Genomic DNA, 22,237 nt, shown 5'->3' on the forward strand with positions numbered 1-22,237 from the left:
TTGCAAAAAAAATGTTTCCCTGACCTTGAAATCTCAAATTCTTTTGTCCACAAACTAAAATTCAGTTTCAATTATTTCTTTATTTCTAATATGGAGCAAAGAAACCAGAAAAAAAAAAAAAATATCAGAAAGTTAATTAATTTAGTAATCGATCATTAATCGAATCTTTGCAGGCCTTATTAAGATAAAAAGGTTAATATTAATCATATCTCTAGTGTGATTAATAGTGGCATAATAATGTACAAGAAGTCAGCAAATATGTGCATTTATAGATAATATTTTTTATTGAGTAGAAATGCCCTTTTAGCTGTTACTTTATCAACCTGCTGACTTATCTATGGCCCCCTTTACACCTGCATTTTCTGTAATCAGAGAGCGATGAGATAGCTGTTCACCACATGCACGTACACCCGGTATTAACATGCATCTCCATATCAGCAACAACGTTAGCCACGCATCAAGTTGAGTTATTGTATGGACTCTTCTTTGCTTTTTGAAGCAGGGGAAGAAGTCAACTTTAACAAGCGGAAACCAGACTATCGCAGAGGAGAGTGTGCTTTTCTGTTGCCGTGGTCACGTTAGCTGCAAGCACCTCTGCTCAGTAGTTGTTGGTGGAGCGGTTACACATCGGACCACCTCTGGAAGTGGTTTCACAGATCTGATAACAATCCATCCTAGGGTGTAGTTACACCTGTATTTATAAGTGGTCAGACACTATCCTATTGCAATCTAATCACAGAAAATGCATTTTAATGCCAGGTGTAAAGAAGACCTATGTCGTCGTGGAAAGAAGCCCTGTTTATCACAGCTACTGATAAACAGAAGGAAACCAGTGAGAGTGTGATACTGACCACAGGCTGGCATGTTGGTCATCAGAGTGAGAGAGTGCAGCACCAGACACCAAGTTCTCAGGGAGGTGTTGGGATACCACGCCAGCACTGTCAGGAAACTGCTGATGGATGCTGGAGACACACACAGGAAAACACAATGTGAGAACAATAACACTCAGCTTCTACATGTTCACCAGAGTGTGTGGACGAGTCCTGACCTTGGTTGAGCGGGATAGTGGGCACTCGGCTGGCGTTGAACATAAAGATGTCGGAGCCGCTCTCTTCACTGCTGCCAGAACACGTGTTCAGACTGAGCGTTAACCACAGCTGCAGCAGAGACTCCAGCTAAGAGAGAGATGGTAGAATGTTTTAAAAGTTTGCCAAATCACTTTGTCCTCCGTTATACAGACGTTATACAATGACACAGAGTTAAGTTTACAAAGTAAATGTGGAAGTCATTCATGTGCCGACACCTCCTGTGACAATTAAAATGAGTAAAAACACTGAATAGACCAGGTTTCATTTTTAAAATCCATTTGTAATGTTTTCATTGGATACAGGGCTTCAGATTGTGTTGTAAATAGATCTCAAAATGACACAAGCAGGTAATGAATTTAAAGAGAAATTAAACTTTCAGAGGACATTGAGGACGGGTTGTTTGTTCAACTTGTTGCTGGTTAATAATTTTCTCTTTTTTTTTCTCTTTTACTTATATGTATTTTAATATGTAAATGCATTTTACATGAAAGACATTCACACATTCTTTCATTTGCAGATGAGCCACAACATTAGAACCAGTTTTAACATTGTTCAATCAATGTACATTAAGTTTTTCAAGAAGTGTGTTCTGACCTGTACGTGATGGACCTGCAGCATGGAGAAGAGCTTGTTAAAGCAGGCACTCAGCATGGGGATGGACGAGGGCTGGATCATGAGGCTGCTGCCTGGAGGAGAGCCTCCTCCATGGAGGGCCCTCAGGAGGGAGTCATCAGTGCCACTGGAGGCCTGGCTCACTGAAAGTCACACAGCAAACCACACACAAATATTAGAAACTGCAGCAACAAAGGGACTGAAACACTGCAGACAACATCCTGTGCATGTCAGGTGTGTTGCAAACAAATTCTAACATCCCTCTCGTGTTATTTGGTGTTTGTATGGTCACCTGTGGTGGAGCTTGAGGTCAGGGCTTGTAGGATGGAGTCAGCCTGTAGAGTTGCCATCATTTTGAGCATCAGTTCTGCCTGCTGCTCAAGGCCCACTTCGAGTCGGGCATCCAGAGCTGTAAAACACGATGGCAAAAATGTCCAATGTTATATGCAAAGAAACCAAATACTGAGGTATTCTACTGTATGTTTGGCCCACGTTTCAGCTTTTGCTCACCCTGTGACACGGACACCGACAGACTCTGGGACCCAGGCTTCTCAGCAGCAACTGGGGGTTTGGCCACAGGGATACCAACCCCACCAATATACGGGTTGTACCCGTACGTGCCATAATCAGCACCCCAGTAATCATACCAGGTGCTACTTATAGGCTGAGAGCACATGAGAAGAAGGGATGGGAAATACACATTTAGTTGCTCACTGTTTAAGAGCAGAGACTTTCACTTCACTAACAAAGCTCCTTGTTAGCTTTTCATTCATGCTTTTGCACCATTACAAAAAACTATTAAGACATATATACACTACCGTTCAAAAGTTTGGGGTCACATTGAAATGTCCTTATTTTTGAAGGAAAAGCACTGTACTTTTCAATGAAGATAACTTTAAAGTAGTCTTAACTTTAAAGAAATACACTCTATACATTGCTAATGTGGTAAATGACTATTCTAGCTGCAAATGCCTGGTTTTTGGTGCAATATCTACATAGGTGTATGGAGGCCCATTTCCAGCAACTATCACTCCAGTGTTCTAATGGTACAATGTGTTTGCTCATTGGCTCAGAAGGCTAATTGATGATTAGAAAACCCTTGTGCAATCATGTTCAGACATCTAAAAACAGTTTAGCTCGTTACAGAAGCTACAAAACTGACCTTCCTTTGAGCAGATTGAGTTTCTGGAGCATCACATTTGTGGGGTCAATTAAACGCTCAAAATGGCCAGAAAAAGAGAACTTTCATCTGAAACTCGACAGTCTATTCTTGTTCTTAGAAATGAAGGCTATTCCATGCGAGAAATTGCTAAGAAATTGAAGATTTCCTACAACGGTGTGTACTACTCCCTTCAGAGGACAGCACAAACAGGCTCTAACCAGAGTAGAAAAAGAAGTGGGAGGCCGCGTTGCACAACTGAGCAAGAAGATAAGTACATTAGAGTCTCTAGTTTGAGAAACAGACGCCTCACAGGTCCCCAACTGGCATCTTCATTAAATAGTACCCGCAAAACACCAGTGTCAACATCTACAGTGAAGAGGCGGCTGCGGGATTCTGGGCTTCAGGGCAGAGTGGCAAAGAAAAAGCCATATCCGAGACTGGCCAATAAAAGAAAAAGATTAAGATGGGCAAAAGAACACAGACATTGGACAGAGGAAGACTGGAAAAAAGTGTTGTGGACGGATGAATCCAAGTTTGAGGTGTTTGGATCACAAAGACGAACGTTTGTGAGACACAGAACAAATGAAAAGATGCTGGAAGAATGCCTGACGCCATCTGTTAAGCATGGTGGAGGTAATGTGATGGTCTGGGGTTGCTTTGGTGCTGGTAAGGTGGGAGATTTGTACAGGGTAAAAGGGATTCTGAATAAGAAAGGCTATCACTCCATTTTGCAACGCCATGCCATACCCAGTGGACAGCGCTTGATTGGAGCCAATTTCATCCTACAACAAGACAATGACCCTAAACACACCTCCAAATTGTGCAAGAACTATTTAGAGCAGAAGCAGGCAGCTGGTATTCTATCGGTAATGGAGTGGCCAGCGCAGTCACCAGATCTGAACCCCATTGAGCTGTTGTGGGAGCAGCTTGACCGTATGGTACGCAAGAAGTGCCCATCCAACCAATCCAACTTGTGGGAGCTGCTTCTGGAAGCGTGGGGTGCAATTTCTCCAGATTACCTCAACAAATTAACAGCTAGAATGCCAAAGGTCTGCAATGCTGTAATTGCTGCAAATGGAGGATTCTTTGACGAAAGCAAAGTTTGATGGAAAAAAAATCGTATTTCAAATACAAATCATTATTTCTAACCTTGTCAATGTCTTGACTCTATTTTCTATTCATTTCACAACGTATGGTGGTGAATAAGTGTGACTTTTGATGGAAAACACAAAATTGTTTGGGTGACCCCAAACTTTTGAACGGTAGTGTACATATATATATTGTTACCACAATATAGGCCCCCCTAGGCCTGGTCGTAACAATAAATATACATATATATACACATATATACATATACATATATATGAGAAAATACAGTTTTCAGTTAATAATATTTTCTTTACATTGCAGTACAGTAACAATATGGGGTAAAGCATGGTAATATTTTGTGATAATAACATCTTATTTCTATAGCAATCACCAAGTAATAGTTTACAGTAAATCTAATCTCACCAAGCTATTATCAAGATATTACTTTGAAAATAACCTGGTGTTATCGTAATAGTACCTCCTTATCAACACATTATTACGATTGTCATTTTCAAGATGTTTTTTAGTACAAATATCTATTAAAACTTTACAACTGTGATTTCAGTCTTACTCATTATTTTCTATGATTGCATTTATTGACTTTACTTTCAAACACAGGTAATAAACAGCTCAGAGCCTGGTCACACATACACAAGTGTAGGAGTTGGGATACGCTGTAAACATACACTTCCTGAGGAGAGAAATGCGGATATTATGATGTCAGACAAGATTATTTAGTGTTCCACGAAAGGGATGCTTTGTGGCTAACAGTGAGTCAGGATACTGGTGATTACAGTAAGGAATGTGCATCAGTACCATAAACGACAAACTCAAAAGTAAGTGGTACCTGACTGTCAGAAAACCTGATTTGTTCTGTGAATGTGTGAAGTGTAAAATCTTCCTGTCTTATAGTGCTTAGCATGTGGACAAACAGTCCAGCTATATACATACTTTGATACATTCCCTCAGCCATTCCCTGCATTCATGTATGTGTGACCGTAACCAGGGGAGAAGAGCAAAGAACAAAGAAGAAGACAAATATAAACATACCTTAAACACTTTGGCAGCGAGTGGATCTTTTTCCAAATCAATATCTAAAGGATCAATATCAACATCCATCAGGTCTTGTAGCAAGTCAAAGTCTATGTCTTTATCTTTTTCCAAAGATGACAGAGGTGGAGCACCTTTGGATAATGAAAACAGCTTTAATATTGCCAAGCAAGCACATTAGAAAAATATGCAAGCAAGAAAGCCTTTCTTTAGCACTTTACTGGGCAATTTTAATGCCATGTCACTACACTAAACAAGTATTGAAAGCAGTGTCACAATGCAAAACACAAATATTCCTTGAAATAACATGTTTGCCAAATGCCACAGTCTACAGTAAACACATGACTCCAATAAGCACAATGTGTAGCTATTTAAAAAAAAAAAAGAGGTAGAAGATTTTACCAGACAATTGGTAGAGACATTGTGATGATGGAAAGAGTGGCTGCATATCTTGTGTGGTGTTGTGGGAAGTGTGAAGAGAGGACGGGGCTACCCACGCACTTTGAAATACTGAGGAAGTCCCAGTAGTACCTGCGATGATATCAGGCACCAGGGCCTCGTCAATGCTCTCTACCAGGGGGATGGGTGTGGCCTGAGGCTGGGAGTCATCAGACTCCGCCCCTGCTGAGGAGGACGACGCTCCAGCCTCGTCAGCCCCCACCTCATCCATGACGTCCAGAGAGCCTGGGGACAGCATTTCTCCTGAGACACAACAAGGGACATGTCATTATTTGCTTCAGAATATACTGAATATAGTGTGTGAGGCCACATTTATAATCAAGCATGTGCACTAGAGGTGTGTGGATTCCATGGGTCATGATTCGCTTTCAAAATTGTGCGAAAATTGTGCAGTTTATAACCCGACACAAGCCGGGTTATAAACTGAAAATATAATCATAGGCTTAAGCATAAAAATTAAGCCTCTGTTTTCTATGACGCTAGAAGGCCGTAATAAATGGTTGACTTTGTACAGTGCACATTATCTCTTCATGTCTCCCCATATCAGACAAAGACATTCAGAGGCAACTTATCCGTTTCTGAGGCGGTTTCTCATCTCAGCTCTGATTCGGTCAACCGCTAATATCACAGCGTTGATCTGTCACTTGAGCAGACTTAAGGGAACCTGTGAGGACGTTGTGGGCCAGATGAGACTGGTTTTCAGTCTGGGGCCATACGTTGAACATGTGTGCCCGAGATAGACTGTTCTAACAGATCCACAATGAAATGCCATCAACATAACTGGCTACAGGTTCACTCCTAACATCAACAGGTTTATCACTTCAGCAACATTATTTTCTTTGAAACACTGGAAAATGATTGTCCCAGGTTGAGTGACACTGTCACCACATTTATTCTGACCAATCAGTGAAACTATAGGTGCATCACTGGAACCTGGCGACAGAGGGACATACATCCCAGAATTTATAGAGAAATATGTACAGGACCTGCTTGTTTCACAATGTTGTGACACTTTTGTCTTTTCTCTTCTTGTTCTTCACACCAATCACACAGTTCTATGGCAGTAAGAATCAGTAATGTTGCCTCTGTGTTACCTTCTAATAATTTCCTGCAGGCTGTACACTGAGAGGTGCAATGCTGCCCCCCAGAGTTCAGAGTTCCTTAGCAATGTATTTCTTGTCCTCTCTTCTTATTCTTCTAATCATTTCCTGCACGTTTTTCACCAAGAGGTGCAACACTGCCCTCAACAGGAAAAAATACACACATCAAAGTTCTTCTGCTCAGTCTCATTCGCTGCTCCCTTCATCGCAGTTTTTAAAAGTTCTTTAAATTTTGTTCATAGTCATAAAAGGACTCTGGCCTTTGATTATGGCAAGTTTTCTGGAAAGACAGAATTACGGAGGGAAAATAAATGTTCCTTGAAATAATAGAGATGAAGAGACGAGCCATCCCTCAGTGACTTACATACTTTTGGTGGATTCTGAAAGTTGCTCATTCTTTTTGTACGTTGAGATGACCTTTTTCTTCTTGTTTTATTTTTTTCTCAGTATCTTATATTTGACATGTTTCTAATACTGACAAGGTTATACTGTTAATACCTGTGTCACTTAAAACTCAATAAACCGAAGGAAAAAGAGAGTGAGAGAGAGATATGTAACATGCCGCCAGAGTAAGGGTCACTAACAGGAATCTTCATTTTTGAACAACACACACAAACACATTGTGTTGTTGTAAACAGACACACTCTAATCACAGAGAGAACTCTGACACATCAAAAGTTCCTAAACTTTCCGTGAATTACTCTTAAGCAAAAACTTCCATTAAGGCCCTGGTCCCTGCAGAAAGCTGCTGCAGTGGATATACGGCACGGCTATAGATTTAATATTCTTCCATAAGACCTAAAGGAGTCCAACAGTGTTTATCAGGGTCTAACAGATTAAGGAACTACACAAACCTGCCAGGATGTCCTGTAACATACACGTGAGGGAATACTGTGCCCATGCTCCGCCCCAAGAGATGTCCCCTCGGTTAAAATCTGTCCCCACGAGGAGGAGAAGCAGTCGCTCCAGCTGCTGCTCGGACACCACCTCACACAAGTGGATTGTGGGTCTTGTGGCATTGGCTATCCGAGCAAGAACCTGATGGAGGAAAGGAAAGAATTTATTTATTATAAAAAAGTTAGTCTAGTCAGTCTACGGTATTTATTTACGGTATTTAGAAGAGACAGGTTAATACCTTGCAGACAAAGAGCAGCAGATCAGCGTGGCAGGTGAAGTCCATGGAGAGGAGGAAGAGGGCCAGCTTCTGCACCACAGAGATGCAGCGCTCATGGGAGAGAGTGAAGGGCAGAGGTTCTACTTCAGGAGCTTCTTTGGCTGTTGGAGACTCGGTGTCCAGCGTGGAGCGGGGCCATTCAGGTGTCCGCCGCAGGCGGATCAGGTCTTTAAAGTGCTGGAAAAGAAAAAGGAGGGACATTGTGCTCTGTTAGATGAGCCTTTTGTGGGCTTTGTGCTGCAGCAGCAGCATTTGATGAGCCACTCACCTTAGATGTCGCTTGTTTGAGCTTGGCCTGCTCAACCAACAGTTTGTAGGAGGAGCCTTTGTTGCTCTGGATCTTCTCCTTCTCGATCTGCTCCACCAAAGCTTTCTGTTTTGCTTTCAATAGATTTAACTGCTACAATGAAAAGGGCACATTAAATAAAGGCACTGCGGAGGCACCTGCTCCTTGAACTGTGAGGAGGCCACTATGTCAAACGAAGATGAGGAAAGTGTTTTCTTTCATGTATTATTTTGTCATTTGACAGTCAACCTAGTGATGGAGTGAGACACATTTACCTGTTTGTGGTGGACGAGCTGCTTGCGGATCTTGCGTGAGTAGAGTCGGTCCAGACTGCTGCTGCTTTTAGACGACCTGCTGGGGTTCTGAGACTGTAGGCTATTATTGATGAAGCTCCACTGAATACCTTTAAAGACAGAAGCCACAAAATCAACATTCAGTCACTGGAAGCTGGTGAATGAACCTGAACTTGAACCATTAAAGGGATAGTTCAGTTAAACAGCGTTACTAACAGCGTTGTTTTTATTCAGTAACTGCTTCAATCGTTGCAACAGTGCTTTACAAAGTGACACAAACACCATTTTGTTTTTGGAAAGTCTAACAACAAACATATTGTTTATACTATATACTGTAGACTTAAGTGTAGATTTTATTAGGCGAGCCTATTGTTAAAATGTGTCTTTCCTTGTGTTCCTACTGGCTGCTGTGTTTTCAGTGATAGATTTAAGCACAGTCAAATGATTTGTCCGTACTTCATGCAACCACACTATCCCTTTAAGTAAGATGTTTTCAAATTCCTCGAATAGAAGTGCTGAATGCATAAAACTAAGGTAGTCGAGAAGGGAAGCACATTACAGTCAAGATCTTGTAAAAGGTTGCTAGACATCACACTTGTACCTCTACATACCCTCAAAATAGATTAGAACTATAAAAGCAGAGAAATGCATACTGCTCAATAACAACAAACAAAGGCTCCTAACATTTAAACTATTCAAATAAACAAATGAAGAGCAACCTCTAACCAGAGTCCCGCACCGGGTCGGGTACCTGACGGGTGACCCGCAAAAAGGCTGGGTAGCGAGTGAAAAAATGTACATAATAAATTCTCGGGTGAGAACTAAACTCGGGCAGGCAGCGAGTGATAACAAATATATTTGTTTTTCATAATAAAACTAAATTTAAGATGTGCATTATAAAATAAATCACTCTTATCAAACCTCACTGCATGGCTCCATTAGATTGCTAATGAAGGTGGAATACTGGAGCAGTGCAGTAACTACGTGTGAGATGTTCTTTTTACTTTTTCACTTTCATTATACGTCTTTTGATCTCTTAAAGGCTTTGTTATATTTTGTGACGCATGGAGTGTAGAACTTTGTATTGAAAAAGTAAAAACGAAGCACATCAGTATGAGAGTCTGTGATTTTGCTGGGCTTTTGTTTACAGGTACAGGCTTGTGTAGTATTGCATTAGACATAATGACGGTTGATGAGTGGGTTCTGTTACGGAGCGTCACAGTGTTTTATTGTTTATCTTTTTTATTTATTTGTCTGTTAGACAGATGCAGTGACCGATTATTTAGAGACAAGGGGATTTCTTTCTTTCATTATAAACTAATGTGTTCACTTATATTTACAAATATTATTTTACCATTTCAAATGCACTGTCCAGAATTTAACTATAACCTGAATGCAATCTCAGCAGCATACTATGAGACATGCTTTCCTTTTATTCAACACTTTAAAAAGCAGTTCTGATGGTGGAGTCATGCATTTGTTAAGTATGTGTCTCACATTTATTTACTCAGTAAAAGAATGTAGCCCAAATATCCATAGACGGCACAAAGTCAAGTTATTATGGCACTTTGAGGAGAAGCAGCTATGGTTGGGTTCAAACCTTGAGGAAGACAAACTAAGGCTATCGAGGACATTAACTGCTGAATCTAACTTCTGACTATTATTATTAAGGTCTCTTTGGCATAGATATGACGTGAGACTATGGTGTAAAAGTCTGTGTAATTGGACAGAAGGCAGTCTGTGTCAGTGCTTTATGTCTGTGGATTATGACTTGTTGCAAGGAATAAACAAAACTTTACTGTATCAAACTCTGCCAGACTTGCAGGTTTCACTGAAATAAAAAGGGAAATCCTGTCATTTTACCTGTCAAACTTCTCTCCCGGTCCTTCCCACCAAGGTGCTTCTTTCCTGAGGCTTCATCTTCTATACTGGCTACATAGTCCAATAATCTCGACACCAGCATAACCACCCAGCTGATCATTGGAATATCCAAAACACCTGGAACAAACACACACACACACACACACATTAACAAACCCTGTAATTTAATTTGCCAAAAATATAAATCAATGCAAGTAAAACACACAGTCACAAAGACGTGACTCCCAGCTTCAGATGTCCAACATGTCACTGATCTGACAAGTTCTACAACAGTGATGGCTTCTTTACCTTCAGTCCTGCGCATCATTGCCGCTTGTGGCTGCTGCAGAGGACAGAGCAGGTTGTCCAGGAGGTTGAGGAGACCCTCCAACACACCACTGTTACTCAGAGATCTTTGGCCGATGCAGGACAAGAGCATGAACACCCTGAGACGAAGAGCAATGGAGATTATTGTAAATGAAACAACATTGAGAAAATTATGAACTTTAGGTTCTCCGAGCAGCATTAGTGAGTGTCTCACTATGGGAAATGGTCGACACACGTCATGTTACTTTTGGTCTGACATGCAGGTACCTCGTTTTGCATCTTTCAAAGTCAGAACTGGGACAGCATTTACCTGTCCTGAGGGAAGATAAGCAGTTGCTCAGAGTTGTACAGCTCCTGCAGGACATTTGAGAGGAACTGGCCCCACCAGCGCTCGCCTCCACAAAGCTGCACCAGGAGCAGGCCAGCGTGAAGACGGATTTTAGGCGTCCCGCTGATGCAAAGGTGCTTGAAGAGCTCCTCACAGGCCTGAGCATGGAAGGTACTCTGCAGCACGGAGGGCACAGAGTGGCCTGAAAGCATACAGGTATGACAGAATTAAAACATCAGTTGGCTGTGTGATTTAGGATTGTCCATCTTTAACAGGTTTGACTAAAGTGACCCATTCCCTGCTCACCATTGTTAGAGTGCAACAGGCTGAGCAGTGTGTCCAGCAGGTATCGGATGATTGTCCTTAGCTGCTCTGTGGACGAGTTGTGAACCAGTTCCTGGGCCTCTACAGCTCCAGCTGTGGGGAGAGACTGGCGGCTGGCGCCCAGAGACACACGTAGACGTTGGACAGCATGGTGAGCTAGGTTGAGTTGCAGCTGTAGCTGGATGCAGTCCTGGTAGGCTGAGAAAACACGCTGGTCCTCCTCCACCACCTTGTCAGGTTTTCGTAAGAAATACTGGGCGTTGTTGGCGCTGTTGAGAGGAGGCAGGTCGATGTTCTGCAGGAGGGTCTCCAGTCGATGGCAGGCCAGATTGTACCTGGTAAACAGGAACAGGAGGGGGATTGGTAAGTCAAGTCCCTCCTCTGACACATTTCAGTCGGTGCTCGGGCTCTAATATATAATATATATATATATATCAGATATACCAACTCCACATCTCACCTGCATTGGATGTCCTCCTGCAGCGCCACCATCATGGTCAAGTGCTGATCTACATCTGGCTGACTGGCCGCCTCACTCTCTCCCCGCAGGGGATCGTGCATCAATTTAAGCTCGCTCTCCCATGGCAGGATGTAAGTGTGACCATAGTAGAAGCCCAGAGGGATCTTTGCCCGAGCATTGGTGCTGCCATAGCGACCAATCACAGTGATCTGGTGGTTGAAGGAAAAAGAAAATTAGTGGTAAATTACTTAAAGTACAGAGGAATAAAAGCGACATGTCAGTCATTCTGCTAACCTTCATAAATCTGCAGACGGGAGGAGGCAGCAAGTCGTGAAGGATAAGAGAGTGGGTGCTGATGTCGGTGGCAACCACCAGCCTGCGGCCGTCCACCTCCTCACCCAGTGTCCAGATGTCAATGGACAGAGAGGCCAGGTCACCACAGGTTGGGATCAGGACATCTGTCAGCAGGACAGGGCGACCAAAGTCCAGCGTGACAAAGCGGCGAGCTCCTGGGAGGAAAGGAGAGATATAAGAAGTTCATGTTTAGATAAATGTTATTTTTGTGCTTCTTAATGAATTGTAAAAAATGTAACAACGTGATTTTATGTACAATGTAAATTCAACTTTCCCAAACATTTAGCTGTGAGTAGATACTTACAATTACCAGCTGGGTGATAAATATAAAATACTGTCGTGAGACGTACCAGAATGCATCCGCTCTATGATGATGGACTGGTGTGGAGGAGGCTGCAAGAAGTGAGACGCCTGGGAAATGGCCAGAGCCAGACCACTGCCAATGGGACTCTGCAGAGAAAAGAGGAAAAGCATTATAATAAAAAAAAAAAAGATATTTAAACTTTTATTGTACAAGAGGAAAAAATTAAGTTGCAGAAACACTGGCTTATTCTGGTATTCACTACCTAATCACCACCACACTGCCAACAGATACATAATTTGAGATCACAGTGGAAGCCAAAGACATATCTAAATTTGCCTAAACTTAACTTCTCAGTGTTAAAAAGGAAGGAACTTAACAGCCTAACAAGGCCAGGCTGGATGCTTGTACAGTGCATGACAACCTCAAGGCATGTCTGTTTACAAAGGGCCTATAAAATTGGCAATTAATAATATCATTTTTAACATGTCTGTATACTCTAAATACTAATAACTAAATACCAGGACGATTAAGTATGAAGCTCTGCGTCTGGTAGTCCTGCAAATACTTTAAGTCTCAAAGTAAAAGACTTGTGGACAAAAACAAACATGAAACTGAAACTGGAGCTGTAGTCATAGTAAAGTAGCAGATAATTAATAATAATAAAGATAACCCTAATGCCTGGGCCACAGTGGATGTGGAAAAACTGCACAGAGAGACCTCATATTATTCAAAAAATATGTGCGCTGGCTTATTCCTGTGGTTTAATATTTTATATGCCATCTTGCAAAACTAAGGAAGCGAGCATCAATCTGCAGATTACTAACCGGCTTGGCTTTCTGTGAGTTCTTGTGTGCAGCCAGGTTGACAGGCCCAGTATCCATCATGGAGCCAGGAAACAGGTGAGCCAACTCGGCGCTGAAGGCTGCCGACACGGCCTCGTTTGGTGGTGTGAGAGGAGGGGTCATGAAGAGGGGCGTGGTCTTAGGTGTTGGGGGAATGACGTCTGACGGGTGAAGGAAGAAACCGGGAGTGGAGGAGGCGTTGGAAGGCACAGAGTTGTGGATGGGTCCCACTCCCGAGGCGGCAGCGGCTGCAGAGGTCGTCTGATGCAGTTTAGCCTCTAGCTTGGCCTTCTGTCGTCAACACAAATAGAGACTCCTTACACACCACGAGAAACAAAGGCTAGAAATACCCTAAACTTTAGCAGCCAAGAGTTGTGGATACGTTCTTCTATCATGATAATGTTTTAACAGAAAAGAGCTATAACCATCATTAATAAGTATGGTTATTGTGATAATGCAAACCCAATGTTAACAAAATCCCACATTTGGAAACTATTTTTTTACAAATTCTCTGATTTTTCACCCTCTTAAACATGAATATTTTTCTGCTCCATTTGCTTCATACTAACAAAGAAATCATTAAACTAAATCATTTTGGTTTATGGAAAAACAAGGCATTTGAGAACATCATCGTTTTGAAGTTTGAAAAACAGATTTCAATATTTTCTGACATTTTATGAACCAAACAATTACTCAATTGAGAACATAACATTCACTGTCATGAAAATAATCTTAAATTGCAGCCCTAAAAAACACCTCCAATCTAGCAACCCCAGTATCATCATGTTTCCATAGATAACCTCCTGTAGTGCAAAAAGGAGTATGTGTCAAATTCTCTTTCACCTGCTGCTGCAGCTTCAGCAGCTGCTGCTGTTTCTCCTGCAGGACCTGCAGCTGCTGCTCCGCTGACACCATGGCATGGGATAGAGACTGGAGCGCCACCTGGGCCGCTGAACTCAAAGCTGTCGATGCCTCACCGACCGGTCCTGTCGACAGGCCACCAACCGTTGGGGTCACGCCAAATGTACTCACTGGGACAAAGAGAACAGGTTCAGACCATGACCAGTGCGAAGAGTGAAATCATAAGCAATAAAAAATGTGTTCAGTGGAAGACATCGTTTACCAGTAAACATGCTTGCATCATCCCGTTCCACACGTGTGCCGTCACTGGTGGAGATACAGGTAAAGTGCAAAGGTTCCACCTCCAGGAGTCCAGTTAACGCTGTGAAGCTGCCCTCTGCTGCCGCACAGCTGCTCACTTTCCCGTTTCCTTAAGGACACACAACACAAAACCTGAACACCTGAGCTGAGCTGATGTATGCTTCAAACATATGTTTTTTCTTTGCCACTGAACAGCATGGCAACAGTACATCTCAGTAACTTGGCACTATGTAGCTATTATTTTTGAGAAATCTGCAAAAAAATAAGAAGTCAGAATTAAATCTGCTGTCACTGATCAAGTCTTTTGGCTACCTTCCAATCCTTTGTAACCTAATGAACACATTTGGAGAGGGGACGTGTTTATTCACTGCCAAACTTAACTTAAAACAATTCATATTCCAGTTTTGACTTCTTCTTATTTACACAGTGCATCAATAAACAGCACAACAAGTCATCACCTTCCCAGAACAACATTTACGTTGTTGACAAGAAAACCACAGTGTGCAAGCCATGTTATGCGTGTGTAGCAAAGAACGGGACATCTCTGCATGCATCATAAGGACATAGTTATAAACTACGGAAATATGTCAACAGTGAGCATCGTTTAAAAATCTGCATAATAACATTCATACCTGACAAGATGTCAGAAAGGTCAATCTCATCCGACTGGACCCCGATGCTGCTGTTGAAGGCATTCTTACAAGAGGAACCACTGACCTCCAGGTCAAAGAGCACTGGGTCAAATGGAGAGCTGTACAGTCCATACCTGCAGAGACATTGAATATTGTCTTATTAGAAGCCTCCCACAACATCATTATGAAAAATATGTCAATGGATCTACAGAGCAGACATGCCACTCTTCTTGAAATTCTAATTGTTGAGATACCTGGTCTGCAGCAGTGCCTCCAGTGGAGTGAGGCGGTCCTGCAACTGCCGAGAGATGGCAGTGAGCAGAGAGGCGCAGGCAGTGCTGCAGCCCGCCAAGTCCTCCTCCTTCACATAGTTCAACAGCACAAAGTACCAGAACACAGAGCCTGAAAGCAGACAGGACAGGGAGACGTGGAGCTTTCTTTACATGTGTCACTTCCTTTTAAATGAAGAATTATGTGGAAAACAGATTAAAGATCGTGTGTCCGGATTTAGGGAGGTCATCTGTGGACTACCAGACATGAAGTGATTTGTCTGAAACTCGTGTCATGTTGCCGAGATGCAACATTCTGTCATTTTTAAAGATGATACAAATGTATTTTGCTCTGAGAACTTTTCTATGCTGCTGAAAGTGAAATGGAGATACTGAAAACTTTGATGTTGACCAATTGTCTCTTTATATAGAGCTTGGCAAAATATATCGAGATTATATCTATATTGTCACATGAGACAAGATATGGTCTTAGATTTAGGATATTGTCATATTGTGATATGGTATCTGGGATGACTGTTAAATATTTACTCATTTGCACATATGCAGGTTACAAAAATCCCATGTTTTGACATTTGATGATTTGGTTTCTTACCAATTATTCCAAACAATGTTCAGGACTAAATCTAAGTCACTTGGGGACAGTTAACTAAAGTTCTTCTCAAGACAGACGAGCAGATATGATTCCAGAAATTCTTAAAAGTTTACCACACAGAGGGATGATGAGTTCTACAGTTGGAGATACATTGTGGAAAAGTGTAGATCATTCTTTATGATGCATGATATTATGTGTATTATCAGCTGTTATTGGCTTTAAAACGTGTTTTTGGATATCAGTAAACACGCAACACATTACCTCATTGACTTCTATGCTGGTGTACTCTCCAACCATTATTTATTATGTAAAATGAAGAAAATGTACATCTGCTGTGACATGAGTATGGAACATTAGGTTAATTTCACTACAGAAGAGACTAAATGACCTCTGCAGTTACGTACAAATGTACATATATCTATATCGGTTATCGGCGCAAGCACTACCGATATATCAGCATTGTGCATCCCTAGAATCCACAGCACACAGAACGGCACAACTACTATGGAACTCAATGAAAAACCTTCTTTGTCTACAACTAAAATGAAAACAGTAGAGTCATGGAGGAAAAATAAAGGAAGCAAAGGTGCTGTGCGTTTTGCTGTTCGGTTACTTACCACCTGTTGCTGCTGCAGGCAAGTAAGGCATATTGTCGAGCAGAGACTTGAGCAGACTCACGCTGAAGCCCTGTTGATTTGGGTCTCCTTTTCCATTGCTGCAGCGAGACATAAACCACAGTTCTCATTACATTATGATTCATTTTATTAATTGCACACATTTCAAACTTTGCAAATTACAGGTGTGGGTTAAAGAGAAGTTTCAGGGTTGTAAAGCATCACTGCTGAAATCCATTGTGTTACTTGCCTGATACAAAGTGCAAGAAAGCGAGCACACTTGTGTGCTATGCTCCGACCGGCCTCAAAGAAACACACCCGCACAATATCCGTTAGCCGTGTCCGGGTTTTTGCCAGCAGCCCCTCCTTTCCTTCCCTTAAGCTAGATAGATGAACATTTATGTTATTCATCTACATAGAACATTAAAAGTGGAAGCAATGCAAGTCCTGGATGATACTCTGTGTTGCTCCATTTTACCTGCAGGGTCCGTTGGAGAAAACCCCAGCAAGCCAGCAGAGGATGTCCAAGATAAGGCTCTGGTTATGTTCAGAGGCCAGACTGCCTTCTAAATGCCGACACAGCCCGTCCAGCAGCTTCTCATGAAAGTCTGGGAACTGCAGCGTGGCACAGCGTTGGACCCTGAAAAGCACGGCACCACAGAGACAGTTAGTTCCACAGTGTGTGCAGTAGAAACAAAATAATTTTATGTCACATAAGTGATCAGTGATCGGACCTTTCTTTGGGTATCGACGTCTTTTTGAACCTTCTGATTGTGACTGAAACTTCTTGCAGCAGGTCACAGCCGCGCATGTTCTCCACTTTCTTTGAAGGAGTCGGTGTCTCGGTTTTCACTGTAGAAACCTTCTCCTACACACACATCAAGAATTAACCAGTGAGTGAATCAGTACTAGAATAACTAGATTAATACTGCAGAACACGCAGAAAATCATATATTGTATTTTTTCCCAGTGTTGAAAAACGTTTAGAAGAAATGTCAAAGAATAAGATTATAAAAAAGCTTCACTTAAAAATGCCGAAAGAGCCAATCTTTATACTTGGGTATAATTCCATCAGAAATAACAAAGAAAGGCAATAAATATCTGCATTTACACAAATTACAAAAAAATGGTTAGATGTGAAACAACCACCCATTAGCGCATAGAAATAAACAATTGATAAGACATTTTAAAGAAATCAGCCTAGTTTAAGGACATTTAAGAAAAGCTGGAGTAAACAGGTCCTGGAGATGGATGGAGAGGAACAATGACACATCATGTGGAAACAAATGCACACAAGATTAATTAAGTTGAGGGACAATTACAACTCTGACCACCCCCACCTCCACCATTTTGTTTTGGTGCTGTTGGTATTTTTTGAGTTGATGGGCTACATCTTATTTTTTTGTTAATAATGAGTAAAAAAAATCTAATATTTGGCAACTGTTTTATATGAAAACCAGTCAGAATGACGATGGGCATATACCGCCTCCTCAGTTGGAATGAAATTTGTTTCCGGCTGAAGCACATCAAGTTTTCAGATGAACATATTTACATGACCAGGCTTTTATTCTAAATACTTGTGTCCACGTAAACATAACTACTGACTCTGTTTAACATTCCTATACAACACTGAAATTAATGGCAGAATAATCATTTTATTACTTATATGAGCTGTCATTTGTCAGGTTATTGACAGGTCATTTTATCCTAAAATAAAATTTTAATATTTTATAATTTAAAAAATATTTTTTTGTGAACTAAAACTGACTTAAAATAAAATGTTTACATTATATTACAATTACTATAACTAACAAGTCTAAAAGTCAATTACAGTGGCTTCACTAAAAATAATACATGCTGTTGATGTTACATGATGTTACAAGTGTGCTGTTAGAGAGGAGGTGAAAAGAGGAACGCCCCTGCTCCAATAGCTTTTGACAACTCATTCCCCAATAGTGTGTGTGGGTATCCAGAAGCTGCTCTGACTGTAGGTGAGCTCAGTTGTGTGTGATATTCAGGCAGCTACAGGTAGCCTGTGACAGTCACTGACCAGCAGAGGAATGTGATCATTTTGGCTTTTTGAAGACATATTGCTGCATTCAAAACCACACATGAAACAACACCACAAAACTACAGTGTGTGAATGTATACCTTGGAGGCCTGTGCCCGTTGCAGCAGGGTGGACAGCGAGTGGCCTTTGGTGCCCTGAGGCTTGGCACTGGGCATTCGAACCAAAGGCCTGGGATTCTCCTCCATACTCTTATCACTCACTGCTTTAATGTGAACCAGGAATGAGCGGTACTTCCCTCCTGCCATGCCTGCAGGGGACAGGGGAACAACACAACACTGAACTACTTGGATGATTGTGAACATCATCTACCTGCTAAGCTGTGACAGCTACTCTCACACACATGTGAAGATACAAGTACACTAACCTTTGACCAGTTTGGGGCTGGTGAGGCTCAGCATGCCTGCATGACCAGAGAGGTCCAGGCCACTGGCCAGCCACACGGGACCACATAGGATGTCCTCCTTGTGATCCTCTAGAAATGGACACAACATGGAGCCTACGACAAAAATACACATTTAACACTTTATAAAACTTCTGTCCTGAAAGAGAGAATGAAATTAAAAGTAGGCCGTTGTTTTCTAGTTAGTAGTTGTAAAATCATTCATTTTTTTTTTTGGGAACATTGAGTCAAGCTGTGCTTGAATTATCTTATAATTAATAAATTGCAGCATCACAAAAAACTTCAGTGAAGATTTTAGATCACCAGATCCACTGAACACTGGGCTGTTTGTTATGAAAAACAAAATGACAAAGTCATCTGTTAAATAAAGACCTGGCTGAACATTTGCTTCAAGGCTTCGTGTCAGTCAGATGGGTTCTGTCATAGTCTATCACAAATCTCAAATTGTAGATTACTGGGAACATGAGAAGCGAACTTCTACCACTGACTAAATGATTTGTTTTGCTATGTATCCACATCAGGCAAATCATGCAGATATAAAACACAATGGACAGCCAAATATAACTGAAACGGTTATCAAACAGAAACGCAATCCACACAGAGAAACTATTTTATCCTAATTGGTTCAATACGTTTTCTGCCTGGAGTTTGCATGTTCTCCCTGTGTGTGCATGGTTATCTCCAGGTTCTCCAGTTGCCTCTCACAGTCCAAAAACATGCAATATGGGGATTAGGTAAATTGGACACTCTTATTGTCCAGGGTGTACCCCGCCTTTTGCCCTATGTCAGCTGAGGTGCATTCTGGTCTCTTACAAGTCACTGGATCTGATCTAAATGCATGATGTCCACACTATGCCCAATACATTAAATATAAAGAAGGTACTACTGAATGCTGATAATCAAAAATCTACTTGCTGAAATTACAAGGAATACTTTATGGGAATTATGTCTATAGGAAAAAAAAACTGAAGACTCAAGTTTTTGTGGAATTGTAAACTGCTGCTCACACTCCAACATGGTAGCACAAAGGATTTGTCGATCCACTGTTAACTTCACCAGGAATTTCAAATTTGTTATTTTGTGACGTTACGTTAGTTACAGAAACTTATCAAACAACTGTGTGCCCTCATGTGATAAGTGGTCAGTATGATCTTTAGATAGTGTGCAGTTAAGCAGGCATATATTTTCATTCCATGAGCCTTTTGTTAACTGGCTGAAATCTGTTTTTACTTGTGTCCCTGCAGACAGCCATGTCATATATTTGGTCAGTGGACTGTATTTGTGTTTGCAGAAGTGATGACATTTACAAGGTTACTTGAATGCATCTCAAAGCTGTTCCTCTTAGCTCAACATACAAACCCTGCATTATTTTCACTGGATCTCATGCGTTGGAGTTTTGAATATTCAACAATTAATCCTGTAGCATTTTTGCTTGAGATGCCCATCCCTAATCTAATCTGATCTAAAGTGAACAGACTGCAATCTTTACCTGATGTCTCCTCTATGTCCATAAACTGAATGTCCTCTGCAAAGTCATGCAGTGCAGGCTGGCCATTCTTTTCCCCATTTGCATGGAGCACATTAGAGAGGGGGAAAGAGATCTGTCTGTCCACTGACGTCTCTGTTAAAGACAGGAGAAATAACATTCAAACACAGGTTCTCCTCATTTCTTTTAAACGTAGGAGGAAATCTCTGTTTAAACAGTGTGATGAAGAGAACAATCTACAGTTTCATATACATATTTTCATTTAAGGGAACAGATGACACACAGGAGTGTCCTCACCATTGACTTTGCCCAGCCCAGGAGCTTTGTTCTTCAGTAAAGTGACCTGGATCTGAGGAATGTTCACGATGTTGTTATTCAGCACAAACTTGAAATCCACATGGCCCACCATACAGGCTTTCGGGAGCACAAGCTCAAACAAATGCTCGTCCCAGCTGGAGCTGCAGAGAGAATACAAATCACATCACCAACTGCTACGATGTTCAATTCAAGGGGCTTTTTATTTTGTTTTTCTTCAGTCTTTATGTGACCCACACCCTCCCCACTACTAAAAAATGTTACCTATCACTCTGAAGCTTCCAGGTGCGTGTGTGCTGGGCTGCATCTCCATGGTGTTGCTGGTGAAGGTGCTGCGGGTGGCGCCGCTGCTGCTGCTCCTGTTGCACCTCCACCCAACATGGCGGTACTGTGGCTGAGAAACGGGGGGTCAGGGTTTCGAAGCGCGTCAGCTCGACCAGCGACATCAGGCTCTCTGTAGTCAGTGGTTGGTCCACCAGGAGGTCCACTCCTGCACAGTTGGGCGAGTGAACGGTTGTGTGATGCATTGAACTCCATGTAAAGAATACATGACATGAGTGTCTTGTGCGAGTTGTACCTGTGATCCCTGGGCTAGAAGGGTTGGAGGAAGGCTTGGCTCCCTCAAGCAGCAGTTCAGCCCCTTTAGAAAGGGGGCCATCAATAAACATGTCTCCATCGTCTCCATCGTCACACACACCTCCAATTTGAAGGAAATGAAGTTCTCCACCTTCAGAGGAGAGCAGAGAAAAAATTAAAACCTGCAGAATATCTTCCTGGAGTCACTGAAGTATTAAAAGGCTCACTCTATGTTACCTTTAAATCGCAGTTAGACAGCATTTTCCAACTAAGTTTGTGTTGCTTTGTAATTGCTCACCCGCACCAAACTCCATCGACAAAATCAGTGGTAAACACTGATCAACATTTTCTGACATTTTACGAACCAAATGATGAATCTGGAGTTGATCAGATTCTGATACCAGTTTCGGAAATGCCTCCGATACTGCCGAAAATGCTGGCATCAGTATCGGCGAGTACCGGAGCCCAGGCACTGATCCGATACCACGTAATTTATTAGAGCTCCGTTAGTTCTGACACAGTTCTTCTTCACCACTCTTAAAACAGTTGCGCTGTGCTGCCATTGGCAGCTGCTTTTTTAGAGCCGTGAAGAAGAATTGATCATCTGACACCTGTAGACAAGGAGCTAACGTTAGCTCATCACGTTGGCGGTTTGGCAGTATTTCACACTGGATGCTCCCACCAGTAAGACTGCGACATGCAACATGTGCAAAGAAGCAATTTGGAGGGGCAGCAACACCAGCAACTTAATCAAATATTTGAAGACATGTCACGTTTAATTCCATGTATGCTGAAAGACGTGCAGGCACTCTTTACCAGGGGCATTTGGAGCTCCGACGTGTGCCCCATGTCTTTGCTAAGTTTAATGTCACACAACTTTTTTATAACGTTCTATTTAAACATTTAAATGCCTGCCTTTTATTTCAAAATATTGTTGCGTCACTTTTAAGTTTTATCAAAGGAATTTATTTCAGTTAATTTGCTGTTT

At 41.8% G+C, this 22,237-nt stretch overlaps 1 protein-coding gene across 8 annotated transcripts in view; it reads right to left on the reverse strand.

Annotated features, from left to right (window-relative positions):
• Positions 1–22,237, reverse strand: part of birc6 (baculoviral IAP repeat containing 6) — a 118,425-nt gene that overhangs the window by 78,214 nt on the left and 17,974 nt on the right. For 2 of the 8 annotated variants that reach the window (XM_058651724.1, XM_058651721.1), the window contains exons 11-43: positions 21,251–21,400; positions 20,938–21,163; positions 20,656–20,816; positions 20,362–20,493; positions 18,837–18,968; positions 18,553–18,719; positions 17,136–17,269; positions 16,880–17,041; positions 16,652–16,783; positions 16,405–16,502; positions 15,160–15,307; positions 14,906–15,039; positions 14,236–14,382; positions 13,956–14,143; positions 13,095–13,403; positions 12,317–12,416; positions 11,907–12,121; positions 11,613–11,821; positions 11,135–11,487; positions 10,811–11,030; positions 10,483–10,619; positions 10,177–10,311; positions 8,296–8,423; positions 8,003–8,134; positions 7,696–7,911; positions 7,415–7,598; positions 5,503–5,703; positions 5,002–5,135; positions 2,211–2,364; positions 1,993–2,109; positions 1,683–1,843; positions 1,049–1,175; positions 852–962 (exon numbers count right to left, since the gene is read on the reverse strand). In XM_058651724.1, coding sequence (XP_058507707.1) covers positions 852–962; positions 1,049–1,175; positions 1,683–1,843; positions 1,993–2,109; positions 2,211–2,364; positions 5,002–5,135; positions 5,503–5,703; positions 7,415–7,598; positions 7,696–7,911; positions 8,003–8,134; positions 8,296–8,423; positions 10,177–10,311; positions 10,483–10,619; positions 10,811–11,030; positions 11,135–11,487; positions 11,613–11,821; positions 11,907–12,121; positions 12,317–12,416; positions 13,095–13,403; positions 13,956–14,143; positions 14,236–14,382; positions 14,906–15,039; positions 15,160–15,307; positions 16,405–16,502; positions 16,652–16,783; positions 16,880–17,041; positions 17,136–17,269; positions 18,553–18,719; positions 18,837–18,968; positions 20,362–20,493; positions 20,656–20,816; positions 20,938–21,163; positions 21,251–21,400 — 5,454 coding nt within the window. Of the gene's footprint in view, positions 1–851; positions 963–1,048; positions 1,176–1,682; positions 1,844–1,992; positions 2,110–2,210; positions 2,365–5,001; positions 5,136–5,502; positions 5,704–7,414; positions 7,599–7,695; positions 7,912–8,002; positions 8,135–8,295; positions 8,424–10,176; positions 10,620–10,810; positions 11,031–11,134; positions 11,488–11,612; positions 11,822–11,906; positions 12,122–12,316; positions 12,417–13,094; positions 13,404–13,955; positions 14,144–14,235; positions 14,383–14,905; positions 15,040–15,159; positions 15,308–16,404; positions 16,503–16,651; positions 16,784–16,879; positions 17,042–17,135; positions 17,270–18,552; positions 18,720–18,836; positions 18,969–20,361; positions 20,494–20,655; positions 20,817–20,937; positions 21,164–21,250; positions 21,401–22,237 lie in introns of all 8 variants that reach the window. The other 6 variants (XM_058651723.1, XM_058651722.1, XM_058651727.1 and 3 more) reach the window with 6 other exon arrangements.

This window comes from Solea solea, chromosome 15 (genome assembly GCF_958295425.1).
Source record: "Solea solea chromosome 15, fSolSol10.1, whole genome shotgun sequence".
Lineage (NCBI taxonomy): Eukaryota > Metazoa > Chordata > Actinopteri > Pleuronectiformes > Soleidae > Solea > Solea solea.